Source organism: Agelaius tricolor, unplaced genomic scaffold (assembly GCF_023055355.1).
Source record: "Agelaius tricolor isolate 1412-34295 unplaced genomic scaffold, bAgeTri1.0.p SCAF_10, whole genome shotgun sequence".
Classification (NCBI taxonomy): domain Eukaryota; kingdom Metazoa; phylum Chordata; class Aves; order Passeriformes; family Icteridae; genus Agelaius; species Agelaius tricolor.
The window spans coordinates 34,868,975-34,896,672 of record NW_027269270.1 but is presented as its reverse complement, the minus strand read 5'-3'; the positions used below and the strand labels follow the sequence as shown (position 1 = coordinate 34,896,672).

The following is a 27,698-nucleotide window of genomic DNA, read 5'->3' as shown; positions in this document are numbered from 1 at the left end:
TAACATTGTTGTGTTGCTGCCCGCCTCAAAGCTTGTATAATTCTAAATGCTGTAAAGCTAATAAAATAAAATAAAATAATATAATGATGGTAGTATATAGCCATGAACAATCCCATAATATCTCCTGTACATTATAACAAATGCTAAAAACTTTGGGAAAAAACAGAAGCAAGTTAAAATGTGTTAGATTCAAAATGATTAACTACTGTATTAACAACAGAGAAACTGAAATGGCAGCTTGGAAAGAAGTGTTAATTGTTGTTTCTGTGTTCAATTAGTACAAATACAAAACCGCATACAGAAAACAGCTGGGCCACCACATTGGGGCCAGGAACATCGAGGATGACCCCAAGATGATGTGGTCGATGCATGTGGCCAAGATCCAGAGTGACAGGGAGTACAAGAAGGACTTTGAGAAGTCCAAGACAAGGTTCAGCAGCCCTGTGGACATGCTGGGAGTGGTGTTGGCCAAGAAATGCCAGGAGCTGGTCAGTGATGCTGATTATCGGCACCTTCTGCACCGCTGGACGTGCCTGCCGGACCAGAACGATGTTGTCCATGCCAAGACAGTGTACGACCTGCAGAGTGATGTGAGTTGTTCTTTACTGGCTGAGTGACAGCCTTGGGTTGTCTGTCCTGCGTTCTGTTCTAGTTTTGAAGGAGGGGTCTGTGTGGCCGGGAAAGGGCAATGGAGTCAAGTTTTTTCTTATGGAGAACCAGCAATTGGGAAAGACAAATGCTGATGGCAGTGGAGAGCCTCAGGGGATCGGTCCAAACACTGAATGGGTGGCTGATGGGTTGATCCAGTGGAATGTGCTCCATTCAGGAGAACATCCATTGGTAGGAGTTGGGATTTCTTGGAGTGAGGAGGTTGCTGAGCTGGGTTTTTCCCTTCCTGTCCTTCCAGAACGTGTACAAGTCTGACCTGCAGTGGCTGAGGGGCATTGGCTGGTCCCCAATTGGGTCACTGGATGTTGAGAAGAACAAGAGGGCGAGCGAGATCCTGAGTGACAAGAAGTATCGTCAGCACCCAGACACCATCAAATTCACCAGCCTTCCTGACTCGATGCCCATGGTGCTGGCAAAGCACAACTCCAAAATCATGGACCAAGTGAGTTTTCCTTGTGTTTGCATCCTGAAGGCCAAGAGCACCTTCCTTTCCCAGAATGTTGTTCTATGCCATTCCATGGCCTGGGTTCTTCAAGGGGATGCTTCATCCTCTTGCCTCAGGGATTTATGTTACTTGTTTGAGACAAAACTCTTTTTTTTTTGTGATTGGAGCAATAATGGGGTACAGTGTGGAAAATGGTGAAGTATTAGAAAGGGCAGGAGTTTCTGGGTCAGTGAAAAGTTCAGGCCCCTTCCTTTGGTTCATGGACCTGATTTGCTCATTGAATTTGTTTCCCTAAACCTGTGTGTTCTTATCATCCTCTGTGCTCCTTGTTTCCAGCGCTCGTACACCTCAGCCTGGGAGAAGGACAAAACCAGCATTCACATCATGCCGGACACCCCTGGGATCCTGCTGGCGCAGCAGAACAAAGTGAACTTCAGCGAGGTGGGTGGCTGTTGGGGGTGCAGTGTCCATCCCTAGTTGCTGCCATGTCCAGGCAGCAGCGTTGTCTGAGGGCGTGGTGGTGTCTGTTCCAGAAACTGTACAAGCAGGCGATGGAGGAGGAGAAGAAGAAGGGCTACGACATGCGGGCAGATGCCATTCCCATCAAGTCTGCCAAAGCTTCGCGGGACATCGCCAGTGATGTGAGTGCACAGCAGCCCTTGTGGCACACGCTGCCACACGGGTGCCACATGCTGGCATTTGAACTCAGGGTTTGCAACTGAGCCAAATGGAGGCAACAAATCCATTACCTGTCACTGCCCTTCAGTTGCCCATCAAAGTTTTTGTTCACACTGTCCACCTATAGCTGTCCCTGCAAGTTATGGATGTGCACTGTTGCAAGGGAAGGTCTAGGTTGTGTGGAAGAGTAGCTGTGGGAGTTGGGTGATGGCTATAGCTCAAAGCAGGGTTCCTCCTGGGATTGTGAGTGCATCTCTTTGTGCAACAGCCAGGAGTTCTGAGGTGTTGGGCTGCCCTCAGCACTGCACGACTGCATGGCCCTGACTCTGCAGCTGCACAGCTGAGCTGTGCATGAGGAAAGAAAACCCAAACCAAGTTTTCGTTCAAAAATAAAAGCTGCAGGAAAAGCATATTTTTTTGTTTTCTTAGGTATTAATACAAAATTGCATTGCTGTATGTGTTTGCTGTCTTTATTTAATTTTCCCAGAAGTCTCTATGTAGTTACATTTTATTCCCTCAGTAGTTTGAGTAAGACCTGATTTGGCCATTGTGCATGAAGATCAGTAAATGATTCTTTATGAAGGGGGTATTGAACTTCAGGTTTTTGGTATAGCTTTCATGATTTAGAGAGTTTTCTTCCTCTCAGTTACTGACCAGTAGCTCTAAATATATAGGCCAGGGAGAATCTTGAAAAATGTGAGTTTTATCAGAAGGATATTGTGTGGATTCTTCTCTAGCTGTACACTGTAGGTCATCAGCTGAACACTTTCACATTCTAAACTCTCTGTGGTTTCAGCTGATAAATTGGCTGGAGGTGATGCCACAGGGGTGGCTAGGAATGTGAAAAAACCTAAAATAATACTCAGTGCATACTGTTTTTTTCCTGCAGTACAAGTACAAGGAAGGCTATCGGAAGCAGCTGGGCCACCACATTGGGGCCAGGAACATCGAGGATGACCCCAAGATGATGTGGTCGATGCACGTGGCCAAGATCCAGAGTGACAGGGAGTACAAGAAGGCCTTTGAGAAGTCCAAAACGCACTTCAGCAGCCCTGTGGACATGCTGGGAGTGGTGTTGGCCAAGAAATGCCAGGAGCTGGTCAGTGATGTCGATTACCGGCACCCTCTGCACCGCTGGACGTGCCTGCCGGACCAGAACGATGTTGTCCATGCCAAGACAGTGTACGACCTGCAGAGTGATGTGAGTTGTTCCTTATTGGCTGTGTGTCAGTCTTGGGTTGTCTGTCCTGGGTTCTGTTCTAGTTTTGAAGGAGAGGTCTATGTGTCAGGGGATGGGCAACGGATTGAAATTCCTTATCTTCTGGAGAACCAAGAGTTGGCAAGTCTTGGGTGCAGATGAAAATTGTATGAAGACCCCTAGGAGATGGGTGCAGCCACTGGCTGGTGGGTTGACCCAGGGAAATGTGTTCCATTAAGTGGAGCTTCCCATGGTAGAAGATGAGGTTGCTTGGAGTGAGGAGGTTGCTGAGCAGTTTTTTCCTCTCCTGTGGTTCCAGAACGTGTACAAGTCTGACCTGCAGTGGCTGAGGGGCATTGGCTGGTCCCCAATTGGATCACTGGACGTTGAGAAGAACAAGAGGGCGAGTGAGATCCTGAGTGACAAGAAGTATCGTCAGCACCCAGACACCATCAAATTCACCAGCCTTCCTGACTCAATGCCCATGGTGCTGGCAAAGCACAACTCCAAAATCATGGACCAAGTGAGTTTACTTTGTGTTTACATCTTGAAGAAAATGAGCACCTTCCTTTCCCAGATGTTGTTCTATGTCCTCCCAAAGACTGGGTTCTTCAAGGAGGATATTGCATCCTCTTACCTTAAGGATTTATGTTCCTTGTTTGAGATAAAACTCTCTTTTGGAGCTCTATTGAGGTACAGTGTGGAAAAGATTGAAGCATTAGAAAGGGTTGGGGAAAGGGCAGGAGTTTCTGGGTCAGTGAAAAATACAGGCCCCTTCCTTTGGTTCGTGGACCTGATTTGCTCATTGAATTTGTTTCCCTAAACCGGTGTGCTCTTGTTTCCTCTTGTCCTCCTTTCCCAGCGCTCGTACACCTCAGCCTGGGAGAAGGACAAAACCAGCATTCACATCATGCCGGACACCCCTGGGATCCTGCTGGCGCAGCAGAACAAAGTGAACTTCAGCGAGGTGGGTGGCTGTTGGGGGTGCAGTGTCCATCCCTAGTTGCTGCCATGTCCAGGCAGCAGCGTTGTCTGAGGGCGTGGTGGTGTCTGTTCCAGAAACTGTACAAGCAGGCGATGGAGGAGGAGAAGAAGAAGGGCTACGACATGCGGGCAGATGCCATTCCCATCAAGTCTGCCAAAGCTTCGCGGGACATCGCCAGTGATGTGAGTGCACAGCAGCCCTCATGGCACACTCTGCGGCTGACTCCTTTCTTTCTTTAAGATCTCTGGTGCTTCAGCTGCTGCATTTTCTGGAGGTGGTACTGGTGGGGTCTTGGCCACATTAAAAACCCTACACTAACACTCAGTGAACATTTTTATGTCCTTTTAGTACAAGTACAAGGAAGGGTATCGGAAGCAGCTGGGCCACCACATTGGGGCCAGGAACATCGAGGATGACCCCAAGATGATGTGGTCGATGCACGTGGCCAAGATCCAGAGTGACAGGGAGTACAAGAAGGACTTTGAGAAGTTCAAGACAAGGTTCAGCAGCCCTGTGGACATGCTGGGAGTGGTGTTGGCCAAGAAATGCCAGGAGCTGGTGAGCGACGCTGACTACCGGCACCCTCTGCACCGCTGGACGTGCCTGCCAGACCAGAACGATGTTGTCCATGCCAAGACAGTGTACGACCTGCAGAGTGATGTGAGTTGTTCTTTACTGGCTGTGTTGCAACCTCAAGTCTCTCTTGTGTTCTGTACCTCTACTGGAAGAGGTCCTTGTGGGAATAATAATTTTTGGCTGATTCTGAGGCACTGAGATTGTGTTGTGGCACTTATTGACGTGGACAGTCAGTGATGATGTTTCTGTGGAGTCATGCTTCATGGCCACAGAAGAATCCTTTCTTACCATGAACATTTTATGGGGAGAGTTGTGGCTGAGACCTTCAGTACAGTAAGGCAGGGGAAGGGCAACAGGGCAAACTATTTGCCTTTGGAGGACCAAGAGTGGCAGTGGCAAGCTCTGGGTGCAGGTACATGTACAGAGGGTCTTGGGTGATGTAAGGCACCTCTCATGCCTCTGCCACCTGCAGAATGTCAAATGCAGAAGGTCTTTGCTGGGGATACTGAGAAGATGGAGGGGGAGATGGTGAATTCTTTGGCAGGTACTTGTGCTGTTGCAGGAGTGGGAAGCCAGGTGTGGGGAGCTGCTCTTCATGGGAGTCCCAGGGCTGGTGTCCGGTGGGTTGACCCAGGGAAATGTGTTCCATTGGGTAGTGCATACTGTGGTAGGAGATGAGGTTGCTTGGAGTGAGGAATTTGCTAAGTTGTATTGTTTCCTCTCCTGTCCTTCCAGAACGTGTACAAGTCTGACCTGCAGTGGCTGAGGGGCATTGGCTGGTCCCCAATTGGGTCACTGGACGCTGAGAAGAACAAGAGGGCGAGCGAAATCCTGAGTGACAAGAAGTATCGTCAGCACCCAGACACCATCAAATTCACCAGCCTTCCTGACTCGATGCCCATGGTGCTGGCAAAGCACAACTCCAAAATCATGGACCAAGTGAGATTTCCTTGTGTTTGCATCCTGAAGGCCAAGAGCACCTTCCTTTTCCAGATGTTGTTCTATGCCCTTCCACGCCCAGGTTGTGCAGGGGGAAAAAATCCTTCTTGCCTCATGGATTTGTATTCCTTATATGAGATTAAATTTTTGTTTGCGTGGTTGGAGTAGTAAAGAGGTACAGTGTGGAAAAGAAAAGGGTGAAGCATTAGAAAGGTTTGGGGAAAGGGCAGGAGCTCTTGAGTCAGTTCAAAGTAGAGGCCTTTTGCTTTGGTTCACAGATCTGATGTTCTCATTGAGTTTCTTTCCCTAAACCTGTGTGTTCTTATCATCCTCTGTGCTCCTTGTTTCCAGCGCTCGTACATCTCAGCCTGGGAGAAGGACAAAACCAGCATTCACATCATGCCGGACACCCCTGGGATCCTGCTGGCGCAGCAGAACAAAGTGAACTTCAGCGAGGTGGGTGGCTGTTGGGGGTGCAGTGTCCATCCCTAGTTGCTGCCATGTCCAGGCAGCAGCGTTGTCTGAGGGCGTGGTGGTGTCTGTTCCAGAAACTGTACAAGCAGGCGATGGAGGAGGAGAAGAAGAAGGGCTACGACATGCGGGCAGATGCCATTCCCATCAAGTCTGCCAAAGCTTCGCGGGACATCGCCAGTGATGTGAGTGCACAGCAGTCCTTGTGGCACACACTGCGGCTGACTCCTTTCTTTCTTTAAGATCTTTGTGGCTTCAGCTGCTGCATTTTCTGGAGGTGCTGTCCCAGGGGCTGCTGGGGTCATATAAAAGCCCTAAACTATCACTCAGTGAACATTTTTTTGTCCTTTTAGTACAAGTACAAGGAAGGCTATCGGAAGCAGCTGGGCCACCACATTGGGGCCAGGAACATTGAGGATGACCCCAAGATGATGTGGTCGATGCACGTGGCCAAGATCCAGAGTGACAGGGAGTACAAGAAAGCCTTTGAGAAGTCCAAAACACACTTCAGCAGCCCCGTGGACATGCTTGGAATTGTGTTGGCCAAGAAATGCCAGGAGCTGGTCAGTGATGTCGATTACCGGCACCCTCTGCACCGCTGGACGTGCCTGCCCGACCAGAACGATGTTGTCCATGCCAAGACAGTGTACGACCTGCAGAGTGATGTGAGTTGTTCCTTACTGGCTGTGTCACAGCCTTGGGTTGTCTCTTCTTTTTGAGGAAGTCTGTGTGGTATGGGAAGGTCAAAGGAACTAAAATCCTTTTTTTTTTCTGGAGGGCCAAGAGTTGGCAGAGGTAAAAAATTGCGCAGCTAAGAATGGTGTGAACAGCCTTAGGATCTGATATAAAAGGCTCCTCCAATGTCTCTGCCAGATGCAGATTTAGAAATGGTGTTCGTCCTTGCTAGTAATACCTAGTAGGTATAGGGAGAAGATTTGTGGTTTGCTTGATAGCCTCTTGTGATATTGCAGGGGCAGAGGGACAGGTTTTTGGGAGCTGAGCTTATCCAGAGTCACTTTTGTAGCACAGTCTGGTGGGTTGACCTAGTGGAACATGTTCCATTAAGTGGAGCTTCCCGTGGTAGAAGATGAGGTTGCTTGGAGTGAGGAATTTGCTAAGTTGTATTGTTTCCTCTCCTGTCCTTCCAGAACGTGTACAAGTCTGACCTGCAGTGGCTGAGGGGCATTGGCTGGTCCCCAATTGGGTCACTGGATGTTGAGAAGAACAAGAGGGCGAGCGAGATCCTGAGTGACAAGAAGTATCGTCAGCACCCAGACACCATCAAATTCACCAGCCTTCCTGACTCGATGCCCATGGTGCTGGCAAAGCACAACTCCAAAATCATGGACCAAGTGAGATTTCCTTGTGTTTGCATCTTGAAGAAAATGAGCATCTTCATTTCCCAGATGTTGTTCTATGCCCTTCCAACACCCAGGTTGTGCAAGGGGAGGAAATCCCTCTTGCCTCATGGATTTCTATTCCTTATATGAGATTAAATTTTTGTTTGCGTGGTTGGAGTAGTAAAGAGGTACAGTGTGGAAAAGAAAAGGGTGAAGCATTAGAAAGGTTTGGGGAAAGGGCAGGAGTTTCTGGGTCAGTTCAAAGTACAGGCCCCTTCCTTTGGTTCACAGATCTGATGTTCTCATTGTTTCCCTAAACCTGTGTGTTCTTATCATCCTCTGTGCTCCTTGTTTCCAGCGCTCGTACACCTCAGCCTGGGAGAAGGACAAAACCAGCATTCACATCATGCCGGACACCCCTGGGATCCTGCTGGCGCAGCAGAACAAAGTGAACTTCAGCGAGGTGGGTGGCTGTTGGGGGTGCAGTGTCCATCCCTAGTTGCTGCCATGTCCAGGCAGCAGCGTTGTCTGAGGGCGTGGTGGTGTCTGTTCCAGAAACTGTACAAGCAGGCGATGGAGGAGGAGAAGAAGAAGGGCTACGACATGCGGGCAGATGCCATTCCCATCAAGTCTGCCAAAGCTTCGCGGGACATCGCCAGTGATGTGAGTGCACAGCAGCCCTTGTGGCACACACTGGGACTGAATCCTTTCTTTCTTTAAGATCTCTGTGGCTTCAGCTGCTGCATTTTCTGGAGGTGGTGTCCCAGGGGCTTCTGGGGTCATATAAAAACCCTAAACTATCACTCAGTGAACATTTTTTTGTCCTTTTAGTACAAGTACAAGGAAGGGTATCGGAAGCAGCTGGGCCACCACATTGGGGCCAGGAACATTGAGGATGACCCCAAGATGATGTGGTCGATGCACGTGGCCAAGATCCAGAGTGACAGGGAGTACAAGAAGGACTTTGAGAAGTTCAAGACAAGGTTCAGCAGCCCTGTGGACATGCTGGGAGTGGTGTTGGCCAAGAAATGCCAGGAGCTGGTCAGTGATGTCGATTACCGGCACTACCTGCACCAGTGGACTTGTCTGCCTGACCAGAACGACGTGATCCATGCTAAGCAAGCCTATGAGCTCCAGAGTGATGTGAGTACTTGCTGATAAGCTCTGGACTACTGAAATGTTTGTAATTTCCTTAGAATATAAACTAGAGTAGTTGCTCTCATATAGTTGCTCTCATATAGTCTCTTTTCACTTTGTGTTTTTTTTCCCCTGTTCCAAGCAAAGCCATTGTATTTTGAGGAGTGAATTAATCTGAATGTAAGGCCGTTATGAAAGTTTATGTACAGCCAAACATCAGAATTAGCTCCATATCATCCTTCATAGTAGGGAATCTGAATATATTTAAATGCTGATTAACATATAAAGGGGGAAATTTTTAACTGCTGCCTTTATATTTTGTAACAGAACTGCTACAAATCTGACCTTGAGTGGCTGCGGGGCATTGGCTGGGTCCCAATTGGTTCCTTGGAAGTTGAGAAAGCCAGGAGAGCAGGGGAGATCCTGAGTGACAAAATTTACCGCCAGCATCCAGACACCATCAAGTTCACCAGCATCCCAGATTCTCTCCCAATGGTGTTGGCCAAGCAGAACGCAGACAACATGAACAAGGTGAGTCTGGATTTGATCAGGTACTCATCAACAGTCTCTGCCTAAACCCCTGAGACAGGACTGGGACCACAGACCTGTGCCTGTGCTGTGAGATTTCACCACTGTAAGGCTCTAAAGCTATAAGTTCAATTTTTGGTAATCGATGGGAAACTTGTTTTCATCAAGAGCTGATTTAATAATATCTTCTTTGATAATTACTATTTATCAATTGTGAATGTCTCCAAATACTCTGCTGTGTTTCTCCTGCAGCGTTTGTATACTGAGGCCTGGGATAAAGACAAGACACAAATCCACATCATGCCTGACACGCCTGAAATCACACTGGCAAGAGAGAACAAGAGGAACTACAGTCTGGTGAGTGTGGGAGCTCTCCAAATGCAACTGCTCTGTGTCATGGCTGGATCAGGAATGTTCTGGGAAACCTTCTAGAGATGGCACTATCAGTTTCCCTAAGTAACTCCCATATTTATCCAAAAAATTGTGACTTGAAAAACATTGTTTGTATATTTGTAGTAGTGCATGCATAGAGCAATGAGCACTGGTGAGAAGAAATTCCATAAATTCCACACAAGTTGTGTGTTTCCACTGAATTTTTGGGGAGTCATTTCTGCCAGTGTGCATAATGTTGGGAAGACAAAAATTAATACCAGAAATGTAATTACTAGCATAATTCTGAAAAGGTGTGATGCCAATGCTCAATATTATTTTAGGCAAACATGTTCACATCAGTAAGCCATATCAGTGGTTTTAAAAAGTAAGTTTTACTCCATTTGTATAGAAGAAAAGTTTAGCTCTAAATTGTAGTCAATGTTACATTATTTAAAAGAGTAAAATAAAAATTAACTAACCAATATATGTAGCAAAGGTCTTCCTTTGACATGAATTTGTATTAGCTACTGATCTGAGGTTTTGAGTTAAAGGTAGATAAAACTGTGTATAATAAATCTAAACACAATTATTAGATCTACTTCTGAGAAATCTGTTTTGCATAGAATATAACATATGGAACTTACATGAGTCCCATTGTTTAATTCTTCATCTAGAAACAATACAGACAGGCCATGGAAGATTCAAAGAAGAAAGGCTATGATTTGAGAGCTGATGCCATCCCCATCCAAGCAGCCAAAGCATCCAGGCAAATCGCCAGTGATGTAAGAATCTAACTTTTTGTTTCCTTCTATGTTGACATCTCTCCTTTGCAACCTGACAATTGTCAGCTGGATCCTGAAAAAGGCGCTGCAGTTAAACTGTGACCTTAACTAATAGATGTTTGCAAGTAAACTATCATGTATGTTTTAAAAAATGAGTGTTGATAATTATAAGAACAATATAATGCTGCTTTTGTGATAGCTGTATAGCTCATAACCCTTTTTGTGTAGATAAGTATTTACAGTATGTTTATCATTATATGTAATAAGGATTAAATGCATTTAATAAGACCAGGATTCTTTCTCACTAATTTTAATAAAGCACATTTCTTCAAAAGCAAAATGATAAAACAATTCTGTTTAGGGTTCTAACTCAAATAACAAAAAACTTTAGAATGTTATTAGCATCAGAGTTGATTTGACTGTTTGGGGTTTTTTTAATGGTAGGTTATAGATAAGTTTGGAAAGGTTATTGTTAGAAAAATTTAATATGAGTAACTGATATTTATAGGTGATACAAAAATCTAATATTTCGGTTTGTGTTTCAGTACAAGTACAAGGAAGGGTATCGGAAGCAGCTGGGCCACCACATTGGGGCCAGGAACATTGAGGATGACCCCAAGATGATGTGGTCAATGCATGTGGCCAAGATCCAGAGTGACAGGGAGTACAAGAAGGACTTTGAGAAGTTCAAGACAAGGTTCAGCAGCCCTGTGGACATGCTTGGAATTGTGTTGGCCAAGAAATGCCAGGAGCTGGTGAGCGACGTTGACTACCGGCACTACCTGCACCAGTGGATCTGCCTGCCTGACCAGAACGATGTGATCCACGCCAAGCAAGCCTACGAGCTCCAGAGTGATGTGAGTTCTCTGGCATTTAGGTTTTGCTGAGGAATGTATTTGATATTTTACATAATTGTATCAAGCCATCTTGTTCTGGTGTGGTAGAACCAACATTTTGAGATTTATTTTAAAATTTTGTTGCTGATTGAAACTGAACTCTCCAACAGGATGTGTTAACTAATTGATGCTTCAATGAAATCCTCTAACTCCAGAACTGCTATCTATCATTTACCATTCTGTGAAAGTTGGATAATGGTTTCACCCTTAATGTAGTGGAAATGCACTTGTTTTTTATATTTTCTCCTGTAATTTGAATTTATTTAAATTAATTGTTGCTATTGAGGTTACTTATTGGTGAACTATTCACCATGTAAGTTGCCTTATTGTTATTGATAGAATAACTTGTGTGGGTGATTTCTTTCTATTTTTTAACAGAACTGCTACAAATCTGACCTTGAGTGGCTGCGGGGCATTGGCTGGGTCCCAATTGGTTCCTTGGAAGTTGAGAAAGCCAAGAGAGCAGGGGAGATCCTGAGTGACAAAATTTACCGCCAGCATCCGGACACCATCAAGTTCACCAGTGTCACGGATTCCCTGGAGATGGTGTTGGCCAAGCAGAACGCAGACACCATGAACAAGGTGAGTCCTGATTCCTCTGGGTGACACATCAGAGGTGTCTGCCTCAGCCCTGCAGGCAGGTCTGGGAATGATTGAGCACAAGCAATGCTCATTGGTTTATTCCTTCTCTTTGATCAATGCGGCATTTTTTAAGTGTTCTTACATTTCTGTAAGTCCATCCTCCTGTTGTTAATACTATCTCTTCCTAATTACCTAACTGATTATCCCTGTTACATTTCCTATATTTTCACCTGGTATGGCCTATGTTTTCCCTGATTACTGAGATATTAACCTGTTTTTGAATGCCCTATCAATCTCTTCCTGTTTTCTTTCTTAGCGTTTGTACACTGAAGCTTGGAACAAAGACAAGACCACAATTCATGTCATGCCTGACACCCCAGAAATCCTGCTGGCCAAACAGAACCGAGTGAACTACAGTGAGGTGAGTGCAGCTGAAATCTGAGACAATTCACTTGTACTTCTGACAAGTATGCTTTTTTCATCCCTGACTTTTAGTTACTGGTAAAATATTGACAGGTTGTTTATTTTCACAAAAGGTCTGAAATCAGAGTTGTTCCAGAAATTGAACTCCTGGATATCTAATTAGGTTATTGAAATATATTATCTCCTATAAATTAGAAATAATTTATACAGCAAGGTATGGAAAGAACCAGTTTTGCTTTGCTTTCCCTAAATGATTCCCATTTTCCAAGCATTTACAAAAAAAATTACAAGGTCTTTGAAATCTGCATTCTTTTATTTTCTAGTAAATGTAGAGCTGGACTGAAGATGTTGAAGTTGCATGAAAATCAACAATATTGTTTAGGGATTTCAATACTCTGATGTGCTCAACTGAAATGCAATTTTGTTTTTGAAACTAGATTGTGATTTTTTTTCTCACAGAAAATGTACAAACTGGCCTTGGAGGAGTCCAAGAAGAAGGGCTATGATTTGCGTTATGATGCCATTCCCATTCAGTCTGCCAAAGCCTCCAGGGAGATTGCCAGTGAGGTGAGAGGCTTTGTTCTCATTTCTCTATGCATCTGGTAGTGGAAAATAATCATAAGGTTTGCTACTTCGTACTTCATAGAATAGATAATATTGAAATATATTTTCATAGTGATTCTTTGTAATGATTCCACTACATTGCCTTTAGTGCATGGAAGAAAGGGGGAGCCAATATTTTTATAATGAGGAATATATCACTGTAACAAATAAATAAATAAAATAAATAAATAAATAAATAAATAAATAAATAAAATAATGTGAAGGCTTTTGATATGCCCCCTGGAATACTTCTATTGATGTCCATGGATATTCAAGCAGCATGATCAAATGAACCAATGGTAGAGTTTGTCAGGTTAATTGGTGATTCAAACAATATTTCTGTTCAAGTGTCATAATGAAATTCAAGATGTCTGAACATAATAATTGGGATAAAGTATGCAATGACTATGATAGCATGTGCTTCTGGTAAGGCAGCATCACTTAGAGATGAAGGATAACAGATTTTTATGCTCCTTGTTTACTCACAAGTTGGATATTTCAACTCTTTGTATAAAGAGAAAAATCATATGGTCTTCATCAAGGAGTTTTATAAAAAGTTTGTTAAGTAAGTTAATATTTACAATTTAATCTTAATAGTAAAAGAATGTGAAGTACCAAACTAGTTAGAATGTGACATTAAACTTTTAGTGAATTGAAAGCATTTTATATAAAAACTCTTAGGTAATTATATCTAATAAAACAGCTTATTACATGAAAATGAATCCCAGAGTAGGAAGACTTATAAAATATTTTTATCTTTACAAACTAACGAGTATGTTAAACTGTTGGAACTATTTATTAATTTTTCAATACACCAAGTAACTTTAAATCTCTTCTGTTTCAGTACAAGTACAAGGAAGGGTATCGGAAGCAGCTGGGCCACCACATTGGGGCCAGGAACATCGAGGATGACCCCAAGATGATGTGGTCAATGCATGTGGCCAAGATCCAGAGTGACAGGGAGTACAAGAAGGACTTTGAGAAGTCCAAGACAAGGTTCAGCAGCCCCGTGGACATGCTTGGAATTGTGTTGGCCAAGAAATGCCAGGAGCTGGTGAGTGACGTTGACTACCGGCACTACCTGCACCAGTGGATCTGCCTGCCTGACCAGAACGACGTGATCCACGCCAAGCAAGCCTACGAGCTCCAGAGTGATGTGAGTTCTCTGGCATTTGATTTTTGCTGAAAAATGAGTTTATTTTACATAATTGTATCAGGCCATCTTGTTCCGATGTGGTAGAACCAACGTTTTGAGATTTCTTTTTACATTTCACAGTTAATTGATGCTCAGATCTCCTAGAGGTTATACTAACTAACTGATATTTAAATGAAATCCTGTAATTCCAGGATTTGGACTATCTATCATTTACCATTCTGTGAAAGCTGGATAATGGTTTCACCCTTAATATAGGTGAAATGCTGTTATTTTTTTCCACAATTTTCTTTACATCTTTGAATTTGTTTGAATGAAGAGCTGATAGGAAGGTGTTTTTCCTTTGGAAAGATGCACTGTGTAACATACATTATAATGATTATTTTATTAAAATAAGTTGTGTAATTTTGTTTATTGTAACAGAACTGCTACAAATCTGACCTGGAGTGGCTGCGGGGCATTGGCTGGGTCCCAATTGGTTCCTTGGAAGTTGAGAAAGCCAAGAGAGCAGGGGAGATCCTGAGTGACAAAATTTACCGCCAGCATCCGGACACCATCAAGTTCACCAGTGTCACGGATTCCCTGGAGATGGTGTTGGCCAAGCAGAACGCAGACATCATGAACAAGGTGAGTTCTGATTCCTCTGGGTGACACATCAGAGGTGTCTGCCTCAGCCCTGCAGGCAGGTCTGGGAATGATCTGAGCACAAGCAATGCTCCAGTTCAAGCATGATGCATTTTCAGTCATTGTGCTCTTGTTATTTCACTCAAAACTCTAAGGTCAGGTAATGGAAGACTCAAATTTGTGTAATATTCTGCATTTTCATTTTAAATATTTTCCTTGGTGTGTGTGTGCATTGGGCACTAATAATTCTTTGGTTTATTCATTATTCTGAAGCAATGTGGCAGTTTCCTTAATGTTTTTAACTCCCTCATATAAATTCTCCTTTTGTTGATGTTACTTTTACCAGATTAACACATAACTGTATATCCCTGCTGTATTTTATAGTGTCATAATATGGTTTGGGTTAGAAGGGACATTAAAGATCATTTTGTTCCAACCTCCTGCCATGGGAAGGGACAATTTCCCCTGGACCAGGTTCCTATCATTTTAATTAATGTGTTTTCCATGTTTATTGAAATATTAACCTGGTTTTGAATGCCCTATCAATCTCTTCCTGTTTTCTTTCTTAGCGTTTGTACACTGAAGCTTGGAACAAAGACAAGACCACAATTCATGTCATGCCTGACACCCCAGAAATCCTGCTGGCCAAACAGAACCGAGTGAACTACAGCGAGGTGAGTGCAGCTGGACACCTGAGACAGTTTCTCATAAGTTTTTCATAAGTACACTTTCATCACCTTTGATTTTTTATTAATTTTAAAATATTGTCAGTTTAGTTATTTTCATATATGGCTGGTTCCAGTTCTGAAATCAGAGTTGTTATTCCACAAAAATATATTTTCTTTTAAAATAAATTATCCCTCATAAATGAGAAATCATTTCTACAGCAAGTTGTGGAAATAGGCAGTTTAGCTTTTTAAATGTTCCTGTCTTTGCCTTCTCTAAATGATTTCCACTTTCCAAACATCTACAATAAAATTACAAGGTCTTTGAAATCTGTTTTTTTTTTCTTTTTTTACAGAACAGTATTTAAATTGTCTGAAGATGAACAATATTGTTTAGGAACTTCCTTTGTTGTATTGCACAGTTATGCTGAACAGAAATGTAATTTTGAATTTTGTTTTTTGAAACTAGATTGTGATTTTTTTTCTCACAGAAAATGTACAAACTGGCCTTGGAGGAGTCAAAGAAGAAGGGCTATGATTTGCGTTATGATGCCATTCCCATTCAGTCTGCCAAAGCCTCCAGGGAGATTGCCAGTGAGGTGAGAGGCTTTGTTCTCATTTCCCTATGGATTTGGTAATGGAAAAGAATCTTTTTTCTCTTGTTTGCTAATGTCACATTTCACAAAATAGATAACATAGAAATCTGCTGTCATAGTGATTCTACCACATGCCTTAAGTGCACAAAAAATAATGGATAGCCAGTATTTTTTGTATGAGTTATGTATCAGAGTAATGAATAAATATATAACATGAAGATTATTTATATGCTCGCCATTGCTATCCATGGATGTTCAAGAAGAATGAACAAAAAGATGTAGAAGTCTATGCTAGAGTGTGTCGAGGTAATTTCTGATTCAAAATAGGAAGTCCTTTAAAATCGGTCCCCAAAAGAGATATGTAAGTAAATAAATTCTGAAAGTTTAAATGCTTATCTTTTCTGGAGGAAAGAAATAATTCTATTTCAGTGTCACATTGAAACACAAAACAGAAAATCAGGAAAAAAAATCTGCAATGACTGGGACAGGTTTCAAGGATAAGGCAATATCACTAAGAGACAGAGGATAACAGATTTTTGTGCTCTTTGTTTTTCTACCAAGAAATCTATTTAAATGCTTTGTCTTAGAAAAGGATAAAATATATGAATATATATATATATGGATTTTTTTTCCTGCAGTACAAGTACAAGGAAGGGTATCGGAAGCAGCTGGGCCACCACATTGGGGCCAGGAACATCGAGGATGACCCCAAGATGATGTGGTCGATGCACGTGGCCAAGATCCAGAGTGACAGGGAGTACAAGAAGGACTTTGAGAAGTCCAAGACAAGGTTCAGCAGCCCTGTGGACATGCTTGGAATTGTGTTGGCCAAGAAATGCCAGGAGCTGGTGAGCGACGTTGACTACCGGCACTACCTGCACCAGTGGATCTGCCTGCCTGACCAGAACGACGTGATCCACGCCAAGCAAGCCTATGACCTGCAGAGTGATGTGAGCAAATCCTTGAATTAGTAACGCAGCATTTCTGTAACACAGTAATTCTGTAATACAGTAATTCAGTAATAAAGAATTAAGTCTTGCACAACCTAATTTTTAAAATACGGATAATGAGCCTCTAGTTGCTTGTATCAGACTTTTTGAAATGTTTTCATTCTTTCATTCTTTCAATTCTTTCATCAAATTTATGTTTAATCCTATTTTTCCAGTCCTTAATCTGAGGTATAAATTGTGTGTTACTCTGATACTGGCATTGTGCTCCAATACCTCTTTTATTTCTCTTATTTAATAATCACTTAACTTTCAAAAACAATTGTTTTCAGAACCATATCCTCAGAAACATACCCAGCTGTTCATATTGTATGTGCTTGTTTAAATTAATTTTAATATTTTATCACACTTGCCCATATATAACAAACTTTCAAAATTTTTCAGGCTGTTTACAAATCAGACCTGGAATGGCTGAGAGGCATTGGATGGGTTCCTATTGGCTCCTTGGAGGTTGAGAAAGCCAAGAAAGCTGGAGAAATCCTCAGTGACAGGAAGTATCGGCAGCCTGCAGACAAAATCAAATTTACCAGCGTGACGGATTCCTTGGCCATGGTCTTAGCCAAGCAAAATGCTGAGATCATGAACAAGGTGAGGGTGGTACTGCCAGTTAATAGAACTTGTTCATGAGGTGAAAAATTCAAAATACAAAGTAAAACCAAAAACATATGGATTCAAGAGAAAGTTGATGTCCAAATTCAGCCACTGTACAGGAAAGCTGTTCTCTCAGGGCTCTGTCTGAAGTGAGCAGTTGGTAAAAAATCTACTGACAAAAGTCCCTTAAATTGCAGATTTTTCCAAATATAATACTTCATGATGAACAAGTGATGAGGAAATACCTGAAGTTCTCTGGATGTGAAACTTGTGCAACATAGATCTGGAGGGTGAAGGTCACTAAGTACCTCCTCCTTTATAACAAACATAATCAAACAAATTATACAGAATAAATAATACACTTTTCCTCCTGTTTCTCCGCAACCCAAAATCTGTCAATTGCTGTGCCAGCTTAACCTGGGAAATAATGAGGAGGGACAAAGTTTTCCTTCTTGAGCTGTTCAGAGAGAAATTTTGCTGTGTCAGGGTATTACAGCTTACTGGAGCTACCCCTAGCAGTTTGTAAAATAATTGTAGTTGTAAAATAATTTCATAAAGAACTGTTTGTAAAGGGCTGTTTTCCTCTCTCGCAGCGCTTGTACACAGAAGCCTGGGATGCAGACAAGAAGTCCATCCATGTCATGCCTGACACACCAGACATTCTGCTAGCAAAGGCCAATGCAGCCAACGTTAGCAAAGTAAGGACTTTCAACATTTACTGAACTAGTGGAAATTCAGAGTTAAGTCAGTATTTCTTTAATTATAAAGATGTTCTGAATCACACATTCATGAAAAATTTTAGAGACAATTATGAAATGTAGAAATCCCATCTTTCAGAATATTCATAAGCCATTTTCTGTCTTCTCTCATGTAGAAACTTTATGTACAAGCCTGGGAAGAGGCCAAAAAGAAGGGTTATGACATGAGAGCTGATGCAATTCCAATCAAAACTGCAAAAGCATCAAGAGATATTGCGAGTGACGTATGTTATTGCTTTACATTTATTTTCAGTTCCCTTAAAAACAAGAATATGCATTTTTGTGATCAGTAGCAATAGGATACGATGGCACCTTCATCCCAGATTCACTTCTTTTTGTATTTGCAGTACAAGTACAAAGAAACCCACGAGAAGCAGAAAGGCCACTACATCGGGTGCCCCAGTGCCAAGGATGACCCCAAGCTGGTGCAGGCCGCGCGCGCCATGGCCCTGCAGAACGACCGCCTCTACAAGAAGGGCTACAACGATTCCAAGACCCAGATCCACATCCCTGTGGATGCTCTGTCGGTGCAGGCAGCCAAGGAGTGCCAGAACTTGGTCAGTGACGTTGACTACAGGCAGTACCTGCACCAGTGGACCTGCCTTCCTGACCAGAATGACGTGATCCACGCACGGCAGGCCTACGACCTGCAGAGCGACGTGAGTGACAATCACTGTAGGAAAGCTTTAGGGCAGCTGTGTGAGGCTCTGTTTGTTAGTGACTGACAGATATATTTTCAAATGCACATTCATCGGTCTGTCTGGCCTGGTCTGTCCTGGTATGTTTATTTTATCCTTTCTGAAGGATTTCAGCCTGGGTGCCAGAAATATTTGGGGCAGTTCATAAGGAAGCCATGTTTTCTTGGTCTGCTCTAGAATGTTTGCTTTCAGTCTCCTTGCAGGTCATGCCCCTGGTTTGAATGCAGTGTCTTGAAAGTATCATTGTTTCTGTGCAAATCAGGGGTGGTGTGTCCAGAAAGGACCTGATACAGCAGAGCATCACTGGCTGCTTGTTGTGTAAAGAGTAGGAGAATAAGTTGGGGAAAGGCTTATAAAAAACCTTCTTCCACTTAGAGTTAGAGCTGCAGAATCCCAAAATTGTTTGGGTTGGGAAAGACCATCTAATTCCATCCCCCTGCCATGGGCAAGGGACACCTTCCACTAGACCTGGTCATTCAGAGCCTCATCCAGACTGGTCTTGAACATCTCCAGAAACTGAACCCACCAGCTCTCTGGGCTAAGAGTTACCTCTGCAGTGCCAGTAACCCTTGGTTTGTTTGTAGAACGTGTACAAGTCCGACCTGGAATGGCTGAGAGGCATTGGCTGGCTGACAGAAGGGTCTGTGGATGTGGTCAAAGCCAAGAAGGCCCAGGAGATCCTCAACGACCGCCTGTACCGCACGCGGCCGGAGCAGCTGAAGTTCACCAGCATCACCGACTCCCCAGACGTCGTCCTGGCCAAGACCAATGCCATGCAGCTCAGTGATGTAAGCTCCCCCTTCACATTTGATTTCTTTCTGGTGGAGAGTAGAATTTCTCTGGTGGGAATGATGAAGTTTTGCAAATTGGAATTACTGAAGAATTCCTCTTGGTGTTTTTGTTCTCACCGTACTGAATTGCCGTTGTTCTTCCTTTCTCCTCAGCGTCTGTATCGTGAGGCCTGGGATAAAGACAAGACCCAGATTTCCCTCCCTTCAGACACTCCTGTCATGCTGCAGTCCAAAGTCAATGCTCTCAACATCAGCAATGTAAGAGAATAGCATGAAATATTTGTAAAGTGTTGGAAAATTAAGGCTGGTAATTGTTCTTCCAGTTTTTGCTGTAAATGGTGGTGCACAAACTCACCATCTAATGTGCTTGTAAACAGGAAAGTACATCCAGAGGCTTTTTATCAGCTCTCAGCCTATTAACAGGTTGTGTGTTCATGAACAAACTCCCAAGCTCAGTGTACAGTTCCACACAACTTCTGCTCCCTTTTGGCAAAACCTGCCAAATACATTCCATGGAAGAGTTGTTGGAATCTGCAGACATATTGGTCTGTCTTCAGGAATATTTCTGCTGCCTTTTTGAGTTTTAATCTTGCACCTACTTTAAGTCATGAGTTTTCTGTTAAGACACTTGCCAGGATAATTATTGTCACTCTGTCAGTTACAGGAAGCAAACAGGGCTCCCAAGCTGATCATTCCCAGCAAGCACGTTTTTAGAGAAGGCATTTCACTGTGTTTAACAAAGGTGATTAATTTTCTTTACAGAAACATTATCAGAAAGCCTGGGATGAGGTCAAGGCGAAAGGCTACGACCTGAGAGCAGATGCCATTCCCATCAAACAAGCCAAGGCCTCCAGAGACATTGCCAGTGAGGTACAGCCTTCTCTTCGTGCGCTGCTTGTGTCTCAGCAGAATAAGTGAAGCTCAGGCTGGCAGCCTGAGCCTGGTGGCTGTGTCCAGGTGAGCAACACGCCTTCTGTTCTCTCTGCATTTCCAGTACAAGTACAAAGAAACCCACGAGAAGCAGAAAGGCCACTACATCGGGTGCCCCAGTGCCAAGGATGACCCCAAGCTGGCGCAGGCCGCGCGCGCCATGGCCCTGCAGAATGACCGCCTCTACAAGAAGGCCTACAACGATTCCAAGACCCAGATCCACATCCCTGTGGATGCCCTGTCGGTGCAGGCAGCCAAGGAGTGCCAGAACTTGGTCAGTGATGTTGACTACAGGCAGTACCTGCACCAGTGGACCTGCCTTCCTGACCAGAATGACGTGATCCACGCACGGCAGGCCTACGACCTGCAGAGTGATGTGAGTACCCACAGAGATGTGTAGTTTTATTATTCAATAGATTATAGCCTTATTCTGATTGTTCAATGCTATACAGTCACAACAAATTTATGTTGAGACTGTTTTCTTCAGTTTTTTGTTACTGCTATTATGTGCTCTTTTGCACCCTTAAAAAGCATTGGTTTCATCTCTGAATATTGTAAAACTTTAGTTGATAATGTGTTACATAATGCTTTTGGACAGATCTGATTTGGAGAAGCTGAAGGATTTGTCTTTCTTGCTTTGATGGGACTTAGGAATAAGAGCTGTTAGCTGCCTTGGAATCAGGTGGCTTTTGTTACTTCTGTTTGCTTGAGTAAGCTTGGAAATTTATTTAATTGGAAGAAAACTCTGTGAGGTAGCCAGTGAGAGGTTTTAGTGGCTGAATGCAAAGCAGGATCAGTGCAGTTGATTTCCTGACCTGGCTTTGGTGCTTATCAGTTCCTCTTCCACTGTTTCAATTACAAGCTTTGGAGATGAGGTTCCTGTTCCTTGCTGTTTGTCAGTTTTCCTGGTAGGCAGCTTGGGGTTTTGTTAGGACTTGTAAATTGCTGAAATTACTAGAGGAATAAGTGTTTTGGAGGAGACAGGAAGAGTCTTCTAAGCTTTTATTATTCATCATCATTAACTGTAGGTCCTTTCAGTTGTTTCTCCTTACAAGGTTTAGAATGTGTTATTTAAGAGCTGAACCACTTAAAAACTTGTGGCCAGTTTTAATTTTACTTATGACACTGAAATCTCCTGTCTATAAAAAGGATTCATCTGACTCTAGCTCGGTTTATAAAACATAATCTGCTTTGCATAGCTTAAAATTATTAAGACAATAATTTTAAGCAATGTTTTTGTTTTCTGGCCATCTCACCCAGGCTGTGTACAGGTCAGACCTAGAGTGGCTCCGTGGAATTGGGTGGTTGCCCAACGACTCTCCAGAAATTAAGAGGGTGAAGAATGCCCAGGACCTCCTGAGTGACAACGTGTATCGGACCCCCATCGACAGCGTGAAGTACACCAGTGTTGTGGATTCCCCAGATGTTGTTCTGGCCAAAACCAACGCTGAACAGATCAGCACTGTATGTTCCAACCTCCTCAAAGCTGCTTCCACTCTAGAAACTACAGCTAAAGAGAAATCTCACTGCTAAAATGTAAAACTGATCCGTGGTGTTTTAAGTTTAATGCTTTTCCAAACGTTTTACTCTTTAGAGATGATAGTCCAGGAGAGATTTATGGGATTTTATGTTATTGATAAGTGAAATTCCATAAGTCTGATGATATTATTAAATGACTGTTTTAACAGCAAAAATATAAAGAAGCCTGGGAAAAGGACAAGACTATGATCCACATCATGCCAGACACCCCTGAAATCAACCTAGCCAAGGCTAATGCTGTTAATTACAGCCAGGTATGTTTATCATTCTGTTTTCTCTAAAATAGTATGTGGATTATATCATTCTAAGATGTTGAATCTCTGTGAATCTCATTGAAGTTTGTCCTCATACAGGGCTTGTGGCATTCCCTTCCCTCTACTGAATATCCTTAAAATATTCAGCCCTTTTAAAATAAATATTTGCATTCAGCTATTTAAAAATTATTAATATCATGAGCCACTGCGGGAATATTTTATTAAAATGGATGACAATCCAAGGCATATAAATATTTTCTACACCTTTATAAACACCCTTTTGTGCTTTATAGGTTGCACAACTGGTGTTGCAAGTTCAGAGGCAGCTGCATTTATGATTAGGAGCAGGAGTACTGCTCAAAAAATTTCATAGTATTTCAGCAAATAAATGGCTGGAAACTCTATTTCTGTAATGGCAAATGCTAGAGCATTCAGCATGTGTGTGATGTTTTATCTGTCTCTTCAGAAACAATATAAAGGAGCTTGGGATGAGCTGAAGATGAACTACGATTTGAGAGCAGATGCAATTCCAATCAAGACAGCCAAGGCTTCTAGAGAGATTGCCAGTGATGTAAGTGCCAAAAGAGGCATCTCCCATGCTCCAAGAGCTCTTTCTAGCTGTTACTGATGGTGACCTCTGCTCTTCCCCCAGTACAAATACAAGCTGGAGCACGAGAAGCAGAAAGGACACTACGTGGGAGTGCCGAACGCAAAGGGAGATTCCAAAATCCAGTTTGCCCTGGATGTGGCCAAAGTTCAGAGCGAACGAGAGTACAAGAAGTACTTTGCCAAGCTGAAGACCCAGTGCCACCTGCCAGTGGACATGATGTCCATCGTGTCAGCCAAGCACGGGCAGGCCCTGGTGAGTGACACCGACTACCGGCACTACCTGCACCAGTGGATCTGCCTCCCCGACCAGAACGATGTCATTCATGCCAGGAAAGCCTACGACCTCCAGAGCGATGTAAGTTCACCTGAAAACACCCCCTAACTTAGTCCTGTATTGCCTCTTCTCATCCTGCTTCAGCTCTAAGGGGTGGGAATCTGTTCCTGAATTCAGGGAACTCACCTTGATCTTTGTTAAAGCTGCAAAGTGTAAGCCACTTATAAAATGGTTGAAGGGTGATAAATTTAGATGTAGTACTCATGTTGGAATTACTGCTCCCCTTTTAACTACTGGATTAAATTCTGTTATTTATGAATCTTGCTGGATTGTCCAGGGAAGTGTTGCTAAGAGCATGGACCCTCCTTTGTTTTCCCAGGCTGTTTATAAAGCTGATTTGGAATGGCTGCGGGGAATCGGATGGCTGCCAAATGATTCCCTTGGAGTCAAGCATGTCAAATATGCTGGAGATCTCCTGAGTGAGGTAATCAAATGTTTTTCAATGCTAAAATTTTCTTCAGGGGTATTTGTCACTCAAAGTATTTTAAATGGTTTAAACAATAAGGGTTTTTTTCAAATAAAAAATTTGAAAAAAATTTTGGAAATTTGAAAAAAATGCTGCAACCGCAGTATTTTCATAACATTCATTGTGTATGGAGAGGTTTTTCTCCATGAGAACTTCCTTGTCTTGTATATCTATTCAGAATTGCTGTATTAGGCATCAAATATTCAAGGGTAATCTGTTCTTGTCTTTCTTGTTCAGAGGAAGTACCGCACAAAAGCTGAAACTCTCCCGTTCACTCCCGTGGCTGACAGAGTTGATTATGTCACAGCAAAGAATAGCACTGAAATCCTCAGTGATGTAAGTTTGCTCTCAGTGTCTGGGCTACATTTGACTTCTGTGATTCTGTATTTAATGTGCTTTGTCTACTAGCCTTGCCAATTCAGGGGTTGGTTTGTTATTTTGTCTGGAGATTATGGTGTTTTCCCAGTTCCATGGGGGTGCTACAAGGCAGTAATTTCTTTCTGTGTCCTAGATTAAATACCACAAAGAATGGAATGAGGCCAAGACAAATTATACTCTCACAGATACACCACAGCTGGACATGGCCCGAGAGGCAGCCAGAATTCTAAATCAGGTGCGTGATCTCTCCTTGACAGCTTCTACTCCCATTTTTTAGGTATTTAAAAAACATACCTTATTGATAACAACCTGAAGGATGGATTTGTTATCCTTATACTTCTAAATAAATTACGTACATACAGTAATCATTATCGTTTATTTCCCATCACTCATCACTTTTATTTCCCACAGAATTTGTACAAGGAAAGTTGGGAGAAAGAAAAAGCCACTGGTTACCTCCTGCCTCCTGACACGGTGCAGATCTCTCATGCCAAGCACTCGAGTGATGTCCAAAGTGAGGTAATGATTCTTCTCATTAGGAAGATGAGTGCTTGGAAGCCTGAAATGTTAAAGGCCTTGAAAATTCCCAAACAGACTTAAAAAACATTCCATCTGGGGTAACATCCAGACTTTTCATGGCCTATGAATTCCATGATGTCCTCCAAATAATTCAGCTATCTTTTGATTATGGGATTTGGAGGTATTAGTGCTGAAGGTCAGATTCCTTCCACATTCCCTCTCTCCAGAAATAGTCCTTTCAAAATCAACTGAGCTGGACTTCCATATTTTGTAAGTGTTAAATAAAAAAAAGTGTAAAATTTGAAGTGATACTATGATTATAACATATATGGCTCTAACTTCACTTTTTGGCATATCAAAACCTCTAGGCCAGTACACACTTTTCATTTTTAACATTTACATAATGGATCTTGAAATTATTACATGACTCTTATTTGGAATAAACATTTTGTCAAAGCAGTGTGGTGTAAATATTGTAAATAAGCATCCACTGTTCAGACAATCTCAAATAATTTGTTGCCAAAATGAGACTAAATGTGCTTGTTAGAAAACATTTCTAGCAAGTCTTTTCTCTTGTGTTAACAATACCTTTTACTGGAAATTTAGTGTATATTAGACTAAAAAACCACTGTATTTTTAACTGGAAGGCTTATGCAAGGTAATAATCTTGTTTGTGACCAGATTTTTATCTGGTCATGTACTGAAAACCTTAGGCTGCATTTGACAACTCCCTGTCTCATCTGCTCTTTGTGTTGACAAAGCTGAAGCTGTTCCCAGGTTAAAACCAGAGTGGGTACAGCCAGTGCTGATTTTCTCTGTGTTTCTCCCCTCTCCCACCAGCTGAAATACAAAGCTGAGTATGTCAAGCAGAGAGGTCACTACGTGGGAGTTGCCAAGATGAGGGATGACCCCAAGCTGGTGTGGTACGAGCACGCGGGCGAGATCCAGAGCGACAGGCTGTACAAATCAGACTACCACAAAACCAAGTCCAAAATCCACATACCTTCAGATGCCATGTCAGTTGTGGCAGCAAAGGAGGGCCAGAACTTGGTCAGTGATGTTGACTACAGGCAGTACCTGCACCAGTGGACCTGCCTTCCCGACCAGAATGACGTGATCCACGCGCGGCAGGCCTACGACCTGCAGAGCGATGTGAGTGATGTTGCAGCCCTGCGAGGTCTTTCCACATGGTCTGGCCTAAGGATATTGCCCACAGCACATCATCCATCCTGAGCTCAGTAATTTCTGTTCTTTTGCATTGTTTTTCTGGTTTAGAACATCTACAGATCTGATTTGGAGTGGCTCCGTGGCATTGGTTGGATCCCTCTCGATTCAGTGGAGCATAAGAAGGTTAAGAATGCACAAGAACTGATAAACAAGGTAAGAGAAAATATTTCAGCAGTTCCACAACTGGCACTTCTTTCTCATGCAGTGTTTAAGACATTATTTCACCTCTTTGCAGAGATCATACACAAAAGAAGCCCTGGATAACTTTTCCAAATACACCAGTGTGGTTGACACTCCTGAGATCACTTTGGCAAAGATGAACTCTGTCAATCAGAGTGATGTATGTACCTTTTTAAAAAATAAATTTCATATAGAAGAATTAGGAGATGATTTAATTGCTTTTGCTAACTATACTATTTTTAACCTTATATATTTGTGTGTGCACCTCATTAATAACAGGCTTTCCTGGGGTGAGCAAGTTTAGTAAGAAGTGATATGAATGAACAACACAGTATTGCTGTCCAAATAATTTAACATTTTCCTGTAGAAGAATATGGCATGTCCCTGACTTAGAGTTTGCATAGATTTTTCTAGCAGAAAGCTGCGTCCTGTTCTTGATGAGCAGCTCATGGAATTCCTGGTGTTGTTAAACTGTATTTGCTGAGCAGTATCTTGAATTTTTCATGAATATCATGTGTATTTTGAGGTGACACAGTAACATTTGCCTGTGTATTACCGTGGCTGGAATGTCCTACACAGCATTATGACACAAGAGAAAATTAATATCTACTACTGATAGATAGACTATTGGGAATAATGTATTTCTCCTGTGGAATTAACACTGTGTTTGATTTCTTTTGTAGCTAAAATACAAAGAAACGTTTAACCAGGAGAAAGGCCAGTACATTGGGTCTGATGATACTCCTGCTCTGCACCACGCCAAAGACATGGCCTTGCTCCATAGTGAGGTGAGATCCCATAAATATCAACCTTTGAAATGTGGGGTGGACTTGAGGAGCTGTTCTACTCTCAGCAGTGGCACTAGGGAGGTTATTTAAACCCTTTTTTCTTCAGCTTTCCTGTTTGGATCATCCTGGAATCAGGATGATTTCTTTCTTTATTGAAGTGACCTCAAAGGACAGCTGTGTGGTGCTTGGAAGTCAAAATAGTGTGACAAAAACAAATATAATTCCATCCAATAATATCTTTGGAGATAACTGATAAATGTTACATTTACTTCTTTTATAATAAATGAAAACTGTAGATTATTTACATAATTAAGCAGTTACTTTTTAGTACTCTCACTGATTTTAATGAGAAACCTCTATTTTTTAAAAATATAAGCGATTACACATTCATATAAGTAGGCACTTCATAATTTAATCTGAAGGTGAATATATTTAATATTTAACAAAAAAGTATTAGGAAAGTGCCATTGACACTAATGTTTCTTTAATAAACACCAATATTTCTTGAAGATTTTTCACAATTTTGATAATCTATAAAATTATCAATCTCAATTCTATACTGTACTTTTATACCAGAGCTCATATCTGTATTTTGGATATTTTTATTACCCTTCTGGTATAAATGTAATAAAGAAAGCAGAAATCAGCTCAAGTCTGTGCTCAGGTAGCTACCTAAAGTGAACACTTGTCCTGTTTGCCTTATACTGAATGACTGCTCAATATTCACATTCTCCATTTAATTTATTGGGAACCACTCTGTAAAAATATTCTGTATTCCATGTTATATCCCATGTGGGCATAAATGGGAAATATAATTGATTTATTCATTAAATCTGTGTATGCTTTTTCTTGTCTAGAAACATTACAAGAAGGCTTGGGAACTGAGCAAGCCCATTGGATACTCTCTGGATGAGAAATATGTTCCACTTGTGGGAGCCAAACATGCAAACCAAATCAACAGTGAGGT

General features: G+C 42.4%; 1 protein-coding gene across 1 annotated transcript in view; it reads left to right on the top strand.

Annotated features, from left to right (window-relative positions):
• Positions 1-27,698, top strand: part of NEB (nebulin) — a 99,013-nt gene that overhangs the window by 22,137 nt on the left and 49,178 nt on the right. The window contains exons 34-83 of the mRNA XM_071434221.1: positions 279-590; positions 908-1,111; positions 1,451-1,555; positions 1,648-1,755; positions 2,682-2,993; positions 3,310-3,513; positions 3,853-3,957; positions 4,050-4,157; positions 4,324-4,635; positions 5,287-5,490; positions 5,842-5,946; positions 6,039-6,146; positions 6,315-6,626; positions 7,110-7,313; positions 7,660-7,764; positions 7,857-7,964; positions 8,133-8,444; positions 8,766-8,969; positions 9,219-9,323; positions 10,013-10,120; positions 10,666-10,977; positions 11,395-11,598; positions 11,915-12,019; positions 12,481-12,588; positions 13,469-13,780; positions 14,201-14,404; positions 14,971-15,075; positions 15,558-15,665; positions 16,301-16,612; positions 17,054-17,257; positions 17,854-17,958; positions 18,135-18,242; positions 18,366-18,677; positions 19,301-19,504; positions 19,661-19,765; positions 20,270-20,377; positions 20,502-20,813; positions 21,698-21,901; positions 22,126-22,230; positions 22,697-22,801; positions 22,883-23,194; positions 23,493-23,597; positions 23,877-23,975; positions 24,151-24,252; positions 24,429-24,536; positions 25,377-25,688; positions 25,812-25,916; positions 25,999-26,103; positions 26,627-26,731; positions 27,589-27,696. Of these exons, the coding sequence (XP_071290322.1) occupies positions 279-590; positions 908-1,111; positions 1,451-1,555; positions 1,648-1,755; positions 2,682-2,993; positions 3,310-3,513; positions 3,853-3,957; positions 4,050-4,157; positions 4,324-4,635; positions 5,287-5,490; positions 5,842-5,946; positions 6,039-6,146; positions 6,315-6,626; positions 7,110-7,313; positions 7,660-7,764; positions 7,857-7,964; positions 8,133-8,444; positions 8,766-8,969; positions 9,219-9,323; positions 10,013-10,120; positions 10,666-10,977; positions 11,395-11,598; positions 11,915-12,019; positions 12,481-12,588; positions 13,469-13,780; positions 14,201-14,404; positions 14,971-15,075; positions 15,558-15,665; positions 16,301-16,612; positions 17,054-17,257; positions 17,854-17,958; positions 18,135-18,242; positions 18,366-18,677; positions 19,301-19,504; positions 19,661-19,765; positions 20,270-20,377; positions 20,502-20,813; positions 21,698-21,901; positions 22,126-22,230; positions 22,697-22,801; positions 22,883-23,194; positions 23,493-23,597; positions 23,877-23,975; positions 24,151-24,252; positions 24,429-24,536; positions 25,377-25,688; positions 25,812-25,916; positions 25,999-26,103; positions 26,627-26,731; positions 27,589-27,696 (8,748 nt within the window). The remainder of the gene's footprint in view (positions 1-278; positions 591-907; positions 1,112-1,450; positions 1,556-1,647; positions 1,756-2,681; positions 2,994-3,309; positions 3,514-3,852; positions 3,958-4,049; positions 4,158-4,323; positions 4,636-5,286; positions 5,491-5,841; positions 5,947-6,038; positions 6,147-6,314; positions 6,627-7,109; positions 7,314-7,659; positions 7,765-7,856; positions 7,965-8,132; positions 8,445-8,765; positions 8,970-9,218; positions 9,324-10,012; positions 10,121-10,665; positions 10,978-11,394; positions 11,599-11,914; positions 12,020-12,480; positions 12,589-13,468; positions 13,781-14,200; positions 14,405-14,970; positions 15,076-15,557; positions 15,666-16,300; positions 16,613-17,053; positions 17,258-17,853; positions 17,959-18,134; positions 18,243-18,365; positions 18,678-19,300; positions 19,505-19,660; positions 19,766-20,269; positions 20,378-20,501; positions 20,814-21,697; positions 21,902-22,125; positions 22,231-22,696; positions 22,802-22,882; positions 23,195-23,492; positions 23,598-23,876; positions 23,976-24,150; positions 24,253-24,428; positions 24,537-25,376; positions 25,689-25,811; positions 25,917-25,998; positions 26,104-26,626; positions 26,732-27,588; positions 27,697-27,698) is intronic.